The sequence below is a fragment of the Elgaria multicarinata genome, chromosome 4 (assembly GCF_023053635.1).
Source record: "Elgaria multicarinata webbii isolate HBS135686 ecotype San Diego chromosome 4, rElgMul1.1.pri, whole genome shotgun sequence".
NCBI classification, from domain to species: domain Eukaryota; kingdom Metazoa; phylum Chordata; class Lepidosauria; order Squamata; family Anguidae; genus Elgaria; species Elgaria multicarinata.
Genome location: NC_086174.1, coordinates 71,657,463 through 71,673,523, shown reverse-complemented (window position 1 = coordinate 71,673,523; position 16,061 = coordinate 71,657,463). Strand labels below are relative to the sequence as shown.

General features: G+C 42.7%; 1 protein-coding gene across 4 annotated transcripts in view; it reads right to left on the bottom strand.

Moving 5' to 3' along the window:
- The window catches only part of RGS17 (regulator of G protein signaling 17), a 66,090-nt gene that overhangs the window by 21,814 nt on the left and 28,215 nt on the right, over positions 1 to 16,061 (bottom strand). For all 4 annotated transcript variants that reach the window (XM_063125688.1, XM_063125689.1, XM_063125687.1 and 1 more), the window contains exon 2: positions 1,943 to 2,086. In XM_063125688.1, the coding sequence (XP_062981758.1) occupies positions 1,943 to 2,061 (119 nt within the window). In that variant the 5' untranslated portion in view covers positions 2,062 to 2,086. The remainder of the gene's footprint in view (positions 1 to 1,942; positions 2,087 to 16,061) is intronic.

Below are 16,061 nucleotides of genomic sequence, written 5' to 3'. Positions count from 1 at the left end.
AATGTGGAAGGAGGGCTTGTGAAGTCTAATTACTCTGGGAGGGAGGGATAAAGACATTGGGTGCTCCTGTGGCATTCTAGTCAATCAGGGATAGTCACCCCCCACCTCCCGCCGTGTCAGGGTAGAGCGGAGGACTACATGACAACAGTAGGCAGGGTTGAAGCCAGTGGTAGTGGGGACTGCTCCCTTCTCTTTTGTTTTGCCACCCTCTTCTCTCTCTCTCTCTCTCTCTCTCTCTCTCTCTCTGGAACTCCTTTTTCTCTCTTCCCCCTCCCTGACCCAACATGCTGCTTGGGGAAGGACAAGCCAGTCTTCCAATGGTCTGGGCTGATGGTTTCCAGAGGACTTCTGAAAGTAGGCTGAGGGTGACATGAATTTAGGCCATAGGTTGCCCATTTGGGGGGGGGGGTGCCTACACATAACCTGAAAATAGGTCACAGATTTGCATAAAACGTGCATACGTTTTAAAGACTGTAAATAGTTTTTACAGTTGAACTAAATTGATTTAGTTTTAAAATGGTTGCACGTTTTGACTGCCTTTGGGCCAAAATGTGACTTATAAATGTATGTTTGTTTGTTTGTATGAATGAATAAATTAAATGTAAAAATACAATTACTATAATTTAAGAAGAAATGTAAAACATCTCACTACAATGGGGAACGCTGTGCCCAGGTGACCTCTGGGCCTGCTGAATCTGCTGGCCAGGTGCTAACTGTTGACATGTCAAGAGCGCTGCTCTCTTTTCTTATGGTTCTTTGACTTTCAGTCAGACTTGGACTGGGCAGCCCTTGAACTAGAGGATGCCTTCAGACAGAGGACTGGCAGCCCTTCCAACTGAAGACTGTCCTCTATAAAGGAGGACACCTCTGTGCTAGAGTATAAAGGAATTTTGGGAAGTGGCTTTTACAGAGAGAGAAGCATGTGCTAGTTTTGTCGAGCGCACGGCACGTAAATGGCTGTGTAAATCCACACAGTTCCGTTGATGTCACTGGACTGTTCACATGCATATAAATCTTGTTATATTAAAAGGTTTGTGTGCTTTTGTGACAGGCACCGTGGACATGCCCAGGATAGAAGGATCACATGATTATCTGGGGTTATTTTAAAAACAGAAAATAAACACTGATTTCAGTCTCAGATTTCCTGAGCTGATGATTCTTTTAGGAAGAGCTGAGTAGCAACAATTTCCTGGCGTGATCCCCATTAAGATGACAGCTCTTTGCCAGTTGAGGGATCTCAGGGGAATTTGAATGCGTCCAGACTATAAATACATTCTGTAGGTTATTCATCAAATTATGAGATAGCAATAAACAGGATGGTTTTGCTCATATTTGTTATTCATTGAACGTGCACTGACCTTCATGCCTTTCCTCTCCCCCACCAAGGAATCAGAAAACTAATTTCTGGCACATACTTGCTAGATTAGTTATAAAGCTTTCTTTCTTTCTTTCTTTCTTTCTTTCTTTCTTTCTTTCTTTCTTTCTTTGAGTTTTCAAATTATCATTTTTAAAACAAACAAGTAGTATTAGGAGATGGTGGAGTCTGTCCAAATATCCATCTTTTAAAATTTATTATGAGAAATCCAGTTTTCTCGTAACAACTTTAGAGAAGGCCAAATTATGTAAAAAAGCAAAAAACAAACAAAAAACCCACACACACCACAAAAATCCTGAATTCTCCCAGGTACGAATGCATTTTCAAGGGTTTGGAAATCACGTTTTCTCAGGTGCAAAATATCATTCTTTGAGTGATTCCAAAAAGAGCAGAATAAACCTGAGGGAGGACACGAGGGTTATGCACAACAAATGAGCACCAAATGAACATTTATTGTGCAATAACCTGATTGCACAGAAAAGATCCTCAATGATGTATGTCTGGCAACTGATGGCCGTAGTGATTTACTTGTGCTGGATATGGCACCAAATAGACTGCACGACATACCATGAGCAGCTGCAACAACAACACCAACAGAAGCAACATGTGTTGTTGGGCCTTTGGTTTCCAGGTGCTTGAGACACAGCAGATGTTTCTTCATTTTGTGACTGTTGCCTTTTTCTCATTTCAGCTACGTCAGTCCCCCAGTGGCTGCAAGAACACAGACATAGGAGAACATGAAGGAAATGCAACTGTATTTCGGCTCTTCCTAAAATAATTGCAATGGCTCAGGCCCACTTTTAACCTCAACACACAAACACCATTACTAATATCAGGGTTCAGTAAGCATTGCAGTGACAAACCGCCAGATACTTTATGTCTTAACAGTATCACTCTCCCTAAATTAGTAAGGTGGGACTCTCTTTATTGGACACCCTGAATGGGAAGGAGGGAAGGAGGAGAAGTGAGGGTCTCTACTGATGACAGAGGTTCCTAACCCCTTCAGAAAAACACCAGGGAATCAGCCTAGTTCCCTATTAGTGGCAATTATGGGAAAACAGAAGACATCCTTCAATGCCGAAAGGGGTCTGAACAGTGGAGGCTGGTGGCTCCGATTTCAGTGGGACTGTGAATCTGCACTGGGTTTCAGTTAATAACTTTAATGGAGGTATCCAGGGTGCTGGAACCAATCCTCAAAACAGGTTCAGCATGTTGGTTAACTCCTTTAATGTTCTGACTGGTTGTGATTGAAACCCAGAATGGATTCACAGCCCCACTGAAATCAGAGCCACCGGCCTCCCCTGCTTCTGACGTATAGGAGTGATGAGATTGGGCTTTGAGGTAGCATGTCACAGCGTTTAGCCTTCACAGGTCCCTTCTGGTTATTTCACATTATTCTGGTTCAGGGAGTTCTTTTCTTATCCATTTTCATTGGGATGCATATCGCACTTTGTATAGCACTTTGAAGTATTTAAGATGTCAACAACGATGTAACTATCACAGCTTTTCCATTTTCTATGCAGAGAAAGAATGTCATTGTACATGAAATTACACCAAACGGCATTCAGTAATACATAATGGTAGATCCAGTATCCAGGCAGCACTGGAAAATGCTACTTTCCCTGAGAGCAGCATCCAATAGTGTCAAATAGTAGGGATGTGCAGAGCGGGTCTTCTCTGCCCAGAAATTTGGGGTGGAGCTGTGTTGAGCAGGGTCTCTGCTCCAATTTTTGGAGGGTGTCCATCTCTCCACACCACTAGATTACTTGTAGGAAAACTGCTCTGTTTTCGGAGAACCGCACTATTATTGTTGATGGGAATTAACAGAAATGCATACGTCACCATCTTTTTTTAAAGATAAAGAGATGAAATTTGGTACCCTGGTAGCTCTTAAGTAGGGCTTTAGCCTTGGCCAGTTTCAAGCCAATCGCTTCAGCCCTTGATTTTTAGGAATTGTTTAAAGTTTGTGTTGTTGTTGTTGTTTTAAAAAGCTGTCATTTCTTAAATATAAAAAGATGAAACTTGACACCCTGATAGCTCTTAAGTATGACTTTAGGTTTGCCAAGGTTGAAGCAGATCGGTTCATCCCCTGATTTTTTAGGATTTTTTTAAAAAAAAATCCCCTCAAAACATTCCACACACACACCTCTGATACTGTGTTAATTCATCCCTGCACATTTATTGAGGGAGCTTTTCTCCTTTACTTTGCTGATGCACAGCTGTGCATCTTCAGTTTATAAAAATAGAGATCAGCCTTCTTTTCCTGCCCCTTGGAAGGATCAGCAGCAGCAGCAAGGACAGCAGAGAAAAGACAGTGCCTAATTTTGGTGGTGGTGGGGACTAGAAACACCTCTCCCTCTCCCTACACAGCCAGAGCCAGCAGTAACACCCATTCCATGCTTCATGATGGAATTCGATGGGGAAAGCTTTGTTAATACAGAAAACTGAAGAAAACATAACACAGAACTCAAAAGGGATTATTATTTTGTTATTTTAATATATGTATATTTTTAGTGGGGGAGTAGTAGACTTTAAGCGTGCGCATGCACGCACGCATGCACACACACAGAGATAGAGAGGCTAACAGGAGGCGGTGGAGGTATGGGGCGAAATGTAAGATCAGGATTGAAATGGAAAGATGAATAGATGTTCTTGTATCTAGTGGGTGGGGAGTAAACTTTAAACACACTCACCCACCCCGTCAGTTAGGATATCCGATGGACCTCCATCAGACTTTCGGATTTTTGGTGTGGGGTGCACACTCTATTAAATAGTCCTAGCAAAGCTCCACCACATTGTTCTGTTGAGCAAGCAGCTACCCATTACAGTTGCACAGCCGGTTATACAATGGCTTGTGCAAGCACAATGCATAACTGCACTCGCACCAACATAACTTTAGTTGGAGTCTCCTCTGGCACATAGTTTGCAACCTAATGTCCACTAGTGCAATGTCATTTGCGCTAACGGAATGACATAGTTGGATACCGCCTTCAGTTATGTGGTCTACGCAATCTGTGACACATCCAATAGTATGCATTCTACCATGCTTTCCGTTGGATTGGATTGTTGCCAGCCAAGTTCTTGAAAACCTCAGTGTTTTTGTTAATTCAGGCAGAAGACAACGTTTATCCAGCTCTGGAGGACCACCATATATTGCTGGTGGGTTCAATTAAGCTAGATGGGGTTAAGATTCCCAGGCCTGTTCAATAAGGTTAAAATTGGTTAACTCTCAAGTTTTCCCCACAAGGAATTATGGGTACTATAGTTCTGTAGAAGATTTAGAGACCTTTAATAACATTTTTTTCTACTCTGTGGGGCCCCTCTCCCCCAGTTCTCCTGTTTCTTTGGAGGAACCCACAACTGGAACCCACATTTTATTTTTTGTGAACCATCGAGAGAGCTTCAGCTATTGGGTGGTGTAGAAATGCAATAAATAAATAAATGCAGTTAAAATTATTTGCGCTTAGTTTATTTTAGCAGAACTATGCCAGTATCTGTACCCAATATATCATTGCCAACTACTATTATGCTTTGCCACTACCACTATGTCCAAGAAAGTAGATACTGCTAGAGGCAGGGGAAGCTATTTCTCTCTCTGAAATGTATAGTTTGCTATCTGGAACCCTTTGCAATGTAATACATGAAATTTACAAAATTCGGCAGTAGGACAGAGGAGAAAACGTCATTCAACCAAGTGTTATTTATACTTAATGCACAAAATAGTTCAATGGGGTTTGCACCTAAAGACATCTGCATAGGATTTCCACCTTGGATATGTAGGGACCACAACACAGAGCAGCTACTTACTTACGATGCATTAATATTTAAACAGCTAAGTACCTCTGTTTAGAAGAGAAGCACAAGTCCCCATACCATTTATTCCAGCAACGTCCTCCGTTAGTAACGAGTAAATATTGTGCTGTCATATTTGCTTAGAGAAGCAATCATTCAGTTGAGCCACCGATGGACAGCATTAAACAGAGGCAAGCTAGAGAAAAGGATATATATATATATATATATATATATATATATATATATATATATATATATATAGGCCAAGGGTGTCCTGTGGTCTTTCATAATTAAACAACAAGCTACCCCATGAGGATTTATTCACCGTAAACGGTGGAAGGCTGTGAAGCCGCACAGAAGCTTTCTGCCATATTTAGGAATTATTAATTACCACAGACTGCACTTTGCCCACAGAAGTAATTAGCACAAAAACATCCCCTGTGTTCACGTGACAGTGCCTTGGGATAAAACCTTGACAGATCTACGACTGGCACCAGAAATACTGGCTTCTTTTCCTCGTGTGTGCATACACAAAAAGCTCCATCACACCGGGGGTTAACACACTCTTTACCTTTACTTCTCTCCCCGAGTTTTCATTCCTCAGTTACTTCCTCTTTTCAAAAGAGGAAGTACCCAACGAGCACGAGGCCCATTGAGTCCACTGTTCTAATGGCGCTGCTTCTCCTGCACACAGCAGGAGAGAGCAGCAATTCTGAGTTCAAAGAAACATCGGACTTAAAGAGGGGTTTTTTTGTCGCAAGAGGAAGGCCAAAAGGGGCAGAAGGCGCGCGGGAGGCAGATGACGTCATGTGAGGGACCTGAGCAAACTCCGTGAGTGCCCAGTAATGAGTGTGCAATAAAATGCTCGTCAGATGGAGCTTAAACACTCTTGGACTTTCACATAAACATGCTCAATTCTATGACTAAGAAAGTATAACAGAAGATGGCTGAGGAGTCTGGCTCCTCTATGGATCAGCCTGCCAAGTAGAATAGGGGTGTTGAACCCCTTTCAGACCTGAGGAACAAACCCCATCTCAGAGAAGCTCTTAGGGGCCACATTGCAGTGCTGGATGGGTAAAATGGGGCAGGACCAAAATATCAGAATATTTTAACTTAAAGCTCTTACTGCCAGTGCCCAAATCTTAGGAGACATATGGGGAAAATGTTGGGAAACCACCAAATCATCAGTGGTCAGGGGAAAGGGGTGGGCCATCTGGAGAATTTGGACCCCAGAAGGTCCAGATTTGACCCACGGACCTGAGCTTCTGAACCCCTGCACTAGACAGTAACTCTTGTTGTGTGGTTTAAATTTTCTATGCACTTCCATTTCATAAATCCAGGGTGGGGATAGTTCCCCTACTACAGAAAGCATTCTGAATATTGTAGCAGGACACAGAAACTGCACTTACCTTCCCTTGATCCCTTTCATCCACTTGGGTTGCAGTTATATATTATACTCGTGCCCCACTCTTGTTCCAAAGAGCTCAAAGCAGCCTAACGGTAAAGAACCTAAGAAGAGCCCTGCTGGACCAGACCAAAGGCCCATCCAGTCTAGAACTCTGATTGCACAGTAGCCAACCAGATGCCCCAATAGGGGCCCCACGAGTAGGACATGAGGGGGAATAGTGCCCTCCTGCTCCTGAATCCCAGCAACTGGTACCGAGAGGCATATTGCCTCTGATACGTGAGCTAATACATCTCCATCATGATGAGTAGCAAGTTCAATCCTAGGCATGTCTATTTAGAAATAAGTCCCATTGAGTTCAATGGTGTGCACTCTCAATTAAGTATGTATAGAATTCCCACCTAGCCTTCCTGCTCAACCTGCTAAGCTTCAGCAATATAGCTAGCACATCCTTTGTGCCTGAGTACAGTTCTCTTAACAAATTTAAACAAGTCTAGACTGCTTTTTTTTTTGTCATCTTGATTTTTAAAAGGAGTTGACTAGACAAGTAAGTAAAGGTTGTGGTAAGTGAGGGCAAGAATATTTCTTGTCCTTGACAAAACCACGCCGGCCCAGTTAAGTGTGCTTTTTGCCTTGTCCACCACTGTTCTGTTAACAATGCTGAGACATCAAGGTGACAAAATGGCGTGTGTCAGCAGCTTATCCCTGGAATGCTTTTCCTTGGACCACTGGAAGCTTACTTTGATCAGGATTTTCAATTCAAACATCAAGAGAGTTTTCTGGTAGCAGCCAGAAATTTAAACACAGGCCACTCTCTTTATTTCTTCACGTTGTGCAGTTTACTGTCCTCCTCTCCAAATAACCCTTTGTTTGCCTCCTTGTGATAATAAGTCCAAATCTCAGCCAGTGACATAAAATGTAATATAACTGCTTCAAACTGGGAATGTAAAAAATAGCCAAAGGCAAGGGTGGAACCGAGTAATCTTCAACAATAACATTAGCAAAAGTTTTATTAAAGTGCTAAGGTGCCAACACGTTTCGAATGCAATTGCGTTCTTCCTCAGGGCTTTATAGCATTCATGAAGTTGTCTGCAGAAGCTGCTAGACTAGTATGATACAGGAAGAAGTGAGAGAGATATAGGGATACATCTCACTTCTTCCTGTATCATGCTAGTCTAGCAGCTTCTGCAGACAACTTCACAAATGCTATAAAGCCCTGAGGAAGAACGCAACTGCGTTCGAAATGCGTTGGCACGTTGGCACTTTAATAAAACTTTTGCTAATATTATTGTTGAAGATTACTTGGTTCCACCCTTGCCTTTGGCTATTTTTTACTCCCCCACGAGGTTTTCCTTGCTTTTGCACTTTCAAACTGGGAATGCCATGAATTTTTTTGAAATCAAACTAGTGGGAAGTGAAATTATTGTGGTGGAAAATATTCTAAGGTGAAAGCATTCACCCTCGGAACAATACAAAGAAAACAAGTAGGAATACAAATACTAAATGGATTCAGGTGTGAAGAAGTACTTTCTTTCTTCTGTCCCAAATGTACTTCCAGTCAATTTCCCTGGGTGACCCTGCAAGCTAGAATTGTAAGAGAGAGAGAAATCTCCGTCTACTTTCTCCACACCATGAATGTTTTGTAAACTGCCCAGGGAGCTTTGGCTATGGGGTGGTATATAAATGTAATAAATAAAAAAATAAATGTTACATGCTGCCCTCCAAATTAAAAAGTGCCGACCATGTTAGCTGTTCACCGCAAGTAAGGTGCACCAGCTTGTTGATCATTTTATTTATTAGTCAAACTTTGAGGTTGCTTTTCAAAACCGAACAGGCTTGGACACCCCTTTTTGCAACCTTTCAAGTTAGATTATATTCTTTTTTGAGACAGAATTGTACACAGTATTCTGAAGGAAACCACTGAGTTATATAAAGGCATTATGGTAGCTGAGGAAGGGGAGGATTTTCCTCACTCAGGCTCAGAGACAGCACTCGGCATCCTTGGGAAGTTGTTGGGGCCCCAGAAGGACCTACTGGGGTTGACACCTATCCGGGGCCTTCCACATCAGGCAGCTGTGTCTCTGAACCTCCATTTTAATTCCCCACAAATACCCTAGAGTGACACTATATTGGGCACTCCAGAGCATTATGGGAAATTCAAATGGCAGTTTCCAATCACCCTTGGTGTTCTACCAGCACCACCACTGCCAGGTAAACCTGAAAGAGCCCATCTAGATAAATAGGGTGCCACCAGAGGGCATTTTGCCTGAGGACCTCTCCAACCTGGAGCTGACTGTGTTTCCAGTTCATTCCTTTATTGTTTCTCTACTTCATTCTGCCCTGCATTTCACTCAGTGGAGGCTGGTAGCTCTGATGTGAGTGGGGCGGTGAATGGCTCTGAGTTTCAGTCTGTAACAGTCAAAACTCCAGTGGAGCTATCCAAGGTATGGATCACCTTAGACAGCTTCTTTAGAGTTTTGACTGAAACCTGGAGTGGATTCACCGCCCCAGTGATATCAGAGCCACCAGCCTCCACTTATTCCACTATTCCTGAAGTTGAGTTTTTGGCTTTCAGTTCTTTCAGTGACATTCCATCTTTCCCCCTTACTAATGTGTATTCCTAAAGGGCTGCAAAACAGCAAAACAAAACAAAATAAATAAAACTTGATGTGACTGCATGTGTGTGGTCCTCACACATATCCCCATATATTTTTTCTCAGTAGCCACAGACAATATTTTATTTATTCTGACTGACAAGTTCAAGTAGAAGTCTTTTCCCCCTTTGGAAAACAACTTGAATTTTGAAAGGAATACCAAAAATAAAGCGGACTTCTATGATTTGGCTTCCTTTGAAGCTAATGAATGTGAAGGAGTACAGAATTTGCTGTCATTATTCCCAGCATAGATCTTTATTATCTTTAGGTTCAAAGCTTTCTGGAAAGTACATATATCAAAAGAAAACCTGCCTTTACTGTTCATCTTCATGGAGTGAGTTCCAGAGAATGCTCTGGGTAGCCCACATGCTTGTCACTCTTAAAACTGTTCTGGGCTGACTTTTAATTAGGGGTGTGCAACAGATTTGGATGAACCCTGAACCCCAAGAAGCAGGAAGCTTTGGTCTGGTTTTGTTGGGTCCCGAGTCAAAGCAGCATTCCCTACAAAACCATAGGAACTGAGCCCTGACCCAGGACAGTTTACTGGAAGTTTATTAAATTGAAAACTGTCCAAACTGGACAGTTTACTAAATCGAGTAATCTCAATTTAGTAGCAGGACAGTTTACTGGAAGTAAGTTGGATAGATTACCCCAAAACTCCAAATTGGTCCAAGCAGAAGTGGGCAGTTTTCTGAAGTGCCAAATCAGGAACTAAGTTGAAGCAAAGGGTCCATGCACATCCCCACTTTTAACACTAATCAGTTTTCATGTAGTGCACAACTTGAGGTAGCAGTCATTACTCAATTATTTTGTTTAGCCAGGTAGAAAGGTTCCATTACAAGTATCTACCATACAGTGAAGAGGTTTAAGACAGTCTATTTAAAGTGATGCAGCTCTTCTGGGGGTTATTTGATGGATTGCATGTCTTAATGCTGGAAAACATTGTACTTTAGAACAGATATGGGCAGAAAATAGATCTATCCTGATGTTTTGGACATCAACTCCCAGCATTCCTGATCACTGCCCATGATGTTAGGGGCTTTTATGAGTTGAACGCCAAAACATCTGGACATTGACATTCTGCCTGCCCTTGCTCTAGAACAGCCTTTCCCATCCTGGTGCCCACCAGATGTGTTGGGTTGCAGCTCCCAACATGAAGAGATGCTCAAAAAAGAGAGAAGTAGATGGCCTTAAGTTGTTCATCATCAGTTTTCCACAACCCCACAGTCACCTCCGTATATCCTATTCTTCATCCTGTCCTCGTGGTTTATCTGCTTTGGGAGAATGAGAATTTCACTTGCACTTTCTGCTCCTTAAGGAGGATGTGGCGTTAAGGCTTGTTTCTCTGGTTTTTGATGCTTGGTTGAAAGCTCTAGAGCCTTAACGTTGCTTTGTGAACTGTAGGTTTTTGCTTAATGAACAGTGATTATAGAGAGAGCAACCATATGCCCTTAAATTAGGGGTCTCCAATGTTTTGGGGCCATTGGGCATTTTGAAAAAGTGCCCTGGGCACCACCACAAGTTAGGGGGTGGGGGCAATCACAAAAATGTAGGAAGTGCCCATCCTTATCTGAGGTTGTGTGTGCACATGAATGTGCACTTACTCTGGCTTCTCTCTCTCTCTCTCTTTCTCTCTCTCTGTTGGGAGTGGGCAAGTGGGTGGGAAAGGGTGAGGGCCATGGATCTCCTGGATTCACAGGCCTCTCAGCTCCTGTTCCTAGCCTGGCAAGGTAAATGAGTTGATGGGTTCAGTGGCCCATCCCATGTTAAATGCATTTGAGGAGCATCTGGAAGCAAAAACAAACAAACAACCCTCTGCTGTTCCTCCTGCCCTCCCAGGCCATCGCCAGCAGGGCTTAGGATGAGTGGAGGTCTCCTATGAGCATTGATGTGACAGGTCAGTGCTCTTAATCAGTTTCATGGGGTCCAATGCTGAGCTGCAGTGATGCCCTTGCTATTATAGACAAATTCAGCATCCCTCAAATTGATCAAATAAATTCGCCCCAGAAACCTATTGGAAACAACAGAGGCATTTCCCCTTCTGAAGTATCTTCTACATAGTTTTAAAAATATGTAATATCTCTTTTGCTTTAGTAACATTTAAGGAAATGATGACACTCCGAAGCTGATTGCCAATGATGTAATTCAATGACTAACTCTAACTTGTTTCTATTTATTGCACCACTACTGAGTAATCTCATAGTCAAAAGATATATATTAATAACTCTGCCCAAATTCAAAACTTCGTCCTTTAAATCCTGTGGGTACATTCAAACTACAGCACATAAATATTATGCCTTGTCAGATCTATGCAATTCCCAGCTCTCTAATCTTACCCGGAGTATTAGCAAATTTACAATCCCCTAGCTGTGTTGTCATACAGCACACTATTAAGAAGTTGCTCCAATTGTGAATGCAGTGGGAGACAGTGAATCCACTTAATTTTGACAAACAGGGCCCTCAAGATCAGTAGTTGAGGCCTTTTAGAATGTCGTCTTTATAGATTGCCGAAGAAACTATGACAAGAGTGTCAGTCGTCTCACAGATGTTCCTATAAATCAGCTTCAGAGGTTGGGAGTGGTGTTTGAGATACTTACAGCTGAATAGACTACAAATTTTCAAACCTGAACAAGGTAGTTTGGCCCCAAATGCAAGTGTGTCTATACAAGTCAGTATTTTAAAATTTAACACATTGGTCATTGTGTTAAAAAAAATAGACGGGTGCAGAATTATTTTTCAAGCAAATGAAATATGGCATATTTACCAAAGATAAATCTATATTAAAGAGCCCCAAAGGGCACAATAAGTACACTTAGTCTGGATCATGTAACATTAGAAGTCTGAAAGAGTTTAAGAGGCCATCAAACTGGGAGAATTATGGATAGACTCTGGGGAATCACTAGAAACCGAGTGATGAAATCCCATTGTCCTTTCATGAGTGGCAATTGGATGACTTTGGGAAGTTTTATTTTCTCTTTAATTATTTTTACAACATCTTTGAAAGAGGTGTGTTCTCTGACTATACCAACCCAGTTGGGAGCAAACAGCACACATGATCAAGCCCATCTCTACTTAGCCATGTCCTACTGTTTAATAAATCCTTTCAATTTTTTTAGAAGTTCTCTCAAGTCTCAGTAGTGCCAGCTGGAGAGCCTCAGGAAAGACCCTTCAATGGGCCACTCCTTCTCATGACCATTGTCACCAGCCGTGATTACTCCTTATCCTCTTTCTCATCATTGCTACCAGTTGCTTGTTTGATAGGTGGAGATCCAGGGAGCAAGTAGGCAGTGGCATCTGCCACAGCTCCTTCTCAACACCACTGTTGTACAACTGTCTCCTGTTCTGGTCAAGACGAGGTTCTTGTCGGGGCACAACCATGCCTACCTTTGACCCCAGCCCTGAGTCTGAGCACTTCACTTTCTCCCCTGTTATTGCTGTTGTTAGATATAACATGGGTGGAGAACTTCAGGCCTGGTGTTCAAATCCAGCCCTTCCGGGGTTCCAGTCTGGACTTCTACTTCCCAGAGGGCCACACACCCTTTCCCTCAACCACTGATGGTTAGGTAATTTCCGGGTTTTTGTGCAGTTTCTTGAAAAGGATGAAATGCCCTTTCTAAGGCTTAGTTATGGGCAATAAATTCTTTAAGTTAAAATGTGTGTGTGTGTGTGTGTGAGAGTGAGTGAAACCTTTGGCCTTGCCCACCATTGGAAAGTGGCCCCTTAGAGTTTCTCCAAAACTGAATCCAGCCCTCTGGCTGAAAGAGGTTCCCAGTCCCTGAGATAGAAAAGGAACAACCAAGGTAAGCATGACTAAATAAGGAACAGCCAAAGTAAGCATGCTTGCTGTCAAAGGCCACAACCAGGGTTTGGTTTGTCAACTGGTTCTGGATGGGGTTACATTCCCCTTGAAAGACTGTGTTCACAGCTTGTGGGTGCATCTGGATCCATCACTCCAAATGACATCCCAGATAGATGCGATGGCCAGGAGTGCCTACTATCAGCTTCGGCTGATATGCCAGCTGCGCCCCTTCCTAGAGTTAGAAGATCTAAAGATGGTAGTGCACGCACTGGTAACTTCAAGGCTTGACTTCTGCAATGTGCTCTACATAGGGCTACCTCTGTGCCTAGTCTGGAAACTTCAACTAGTTCAAAATATGGCAGCCAGGCTGGTCACCGGTACACCATATCACACCAGTTTTAAAATCTCTTCACTGGCTGCCAATTAGTTTCTGAGCGAAGGATAAAGTGTTGGTTATTACCTTTAAAGCCCTACATGGTTTGGGTCCAGGCTACCTGCGGGATCACCTTCTCCTGTACAATCCGCCCCGCACACTCAGGTCCTCTGGGAAGAATCTACTTCAGCTAGCAAAAACTAGATTAACAACTGTTACCCAGAGGACCTTCTCTTCTCCTGCTCCCAGACTGTGGAATGGCCTGCCGGAGGAGACTCGTCAACTTGACAGTCTACTAGCATTCAAGTGCCCAACTACAGCAATAAGGAGAAACTCTGCTTTTAAGCCACCCTTAAGTCCTAAGGAAGCCACAAAGGAGTGATAGCTATAATCAAACCTAACAGTAAAAGCTAGGTAGATTACACCCAGAATTTAGGTTGCCAAATGTTCTTTCTTCTAATGGATTTTGCCTTATTCTAAAGTATTTCCTGTTGTTCCAGGACATCACAGCTACATAGAAGTTGCTGCATGTCCAGCATTTGAGTACATTAAATTTTAACAGAACAAACACAGCAGGGCTATGGTGTCCTTTTTAATAATAATAATAATAATAATAATAATAATAATAATAATAATAATAATAATTGTTGTGTTTATTAGAGGACTTTTGTTCTCACAGTTTTACTCCTATTTAACTTGCTATGTTTGTATATGGTAGGCTGGGACAATTTTAGATTTGATTACAGAAATATATCTCTAGCCACGTTTAGGTGAATCTGACATTTTATAATCAGCTGACATTCCACAGAAGAATTTCACAGTTTAAAATAGTGCTCGGCTAAATTTTTGTGAGGTTTGCTATTCCATGTGAAAAGTGGACCGTTGGGGAAAGGAAGCCAGGCACACATTCACTGCCTACCAGTTCTAGAGCAAGGCAGGACCTACACTATTGTTTTAAAACAGTTTATAAACAGTAGTGATGACTGTTGGGGCCCAAGGCACACACTCGACATACAGTTTTCAAACCATTTTCAAAGTGTCATATCCTGCTGGGTGTAGATCTGGCCCAAGTCTTTGGCTTCAATCTAGTTCAATGTAGCACATCTGAACGTACATGTCTCTGTACATTGTGCAGCCAGGACGGGCAGCACCTGATATGTATCTGGATGCACACCAATATGTAGCTGTCATCTACCTGCATTCAGTGGTGATTCATGCCTAATGGGATTGGTGAGGCAGAGCCAATGGGTTGCAGTAGGTAGAGCCAAGGGGTCCAATTTATCCACAGCAGCAACCCGTTTTACAGAAAAATATGACTGAGGCACATTAGCTTTGAGACCATGCTTGCAAAGCAGAGGACTGGGGAGTGGCGAGATCCACACAGTAACAGAGAAGCACTCCTTTGAACCCCCATTGTTTCAGCAACAACCCCTGTTACACAACAAAGAGAAACTAGACAAGTAACGTCAAGACTACTGGTGCAAAGAGTGGGGGCGGGGATGATCTCTCTTTTACATGCAAATACATGACGCACACACTCATTTTTGCACTCTGCTTCTTAGTTTAAGCACATGGGGACCAATCCTGATTGGCGCTACCCCACCCATACAACTAGCCACCTGCACTACGTTACTTTCAAAGGGATGTGCATTCCAATTGGCATCCAGATGGTCATCTTCATCCACGTTCTGCCCAAACTAGTCAACTACACCTGACTGAAGCCTTACTATTTCTATCCCTGCCTTTACCTTGCTGCTTTCCCCCCATCCTAGCCTCTAACCTTGCTTTCTCCCACTATTTCGCCCTTCCTCCCTGGCTCTAGCCTTGCTCTTTCTTGCCCTTTCAGCCCCTTTGTCTCACTATTTCTTGCTCCTCCCAGCCCCCAGCCTTGCTCTTTTCCTGTCGTTTCCCAGCTCCTTCTCTTGTTTACACACAGAAACAGGCACCTTCCCAGGCACGGGCTCTGATGGAAGAGGAGGATATAGGAGTGTCCAGTGAGAAATATTGGTGAACCTGAGGTTGAGTTAGGGAAAACCTTTTCTTTCATTTTAGATCTGGGGGCATTTTCCTTTCTTTGGAGAGGGAGAAAGGCATGTATGTGAATAGGATGAGAAGAGCAATCCTATGTAGGTCTACTCAAATGTAATTCTCATTGAGTGCCATGTAAGCATGCGTAGGATTGCAACCTTAGATGGGTGCTTTGTTGTGCTTCTGTGGGGTCAAATATGTGGATTTGCATTGGAGTTCCTCTGCTTTTACTCAGTTACTTGGGTGACTTACGTATCTTTTGACTAGCCAGGCCCCCATGGCAGCCATTATGTGACTATCCACATCCCTCCTGGGAGCCATTTTGTTGTGGTGTCCACAGCAGTTTCTCAAATTCCCAGATGTACCCAAAGGTCCAAAAAGGTTGGAGACCCCTGCTGTACAATGGACACTCAAGGCTCCAGCAATAAAATCTAGATTAAAAACAAAATCTTAATTAAAAGATAACATAAAAACAAATAAAAACACACAATGGTAAAAGAAATCATCATCTGCAGTAGACTGCTTTAAATGCCAAAGTCTTGCCTGAATAGCACATATTTGCCTACCAGAAGAAGGACAAGAGAGGGCCAAACTAGGCCCCCTGGAAGTGGTCACTGAGAAGGTCCTCTTTTGCA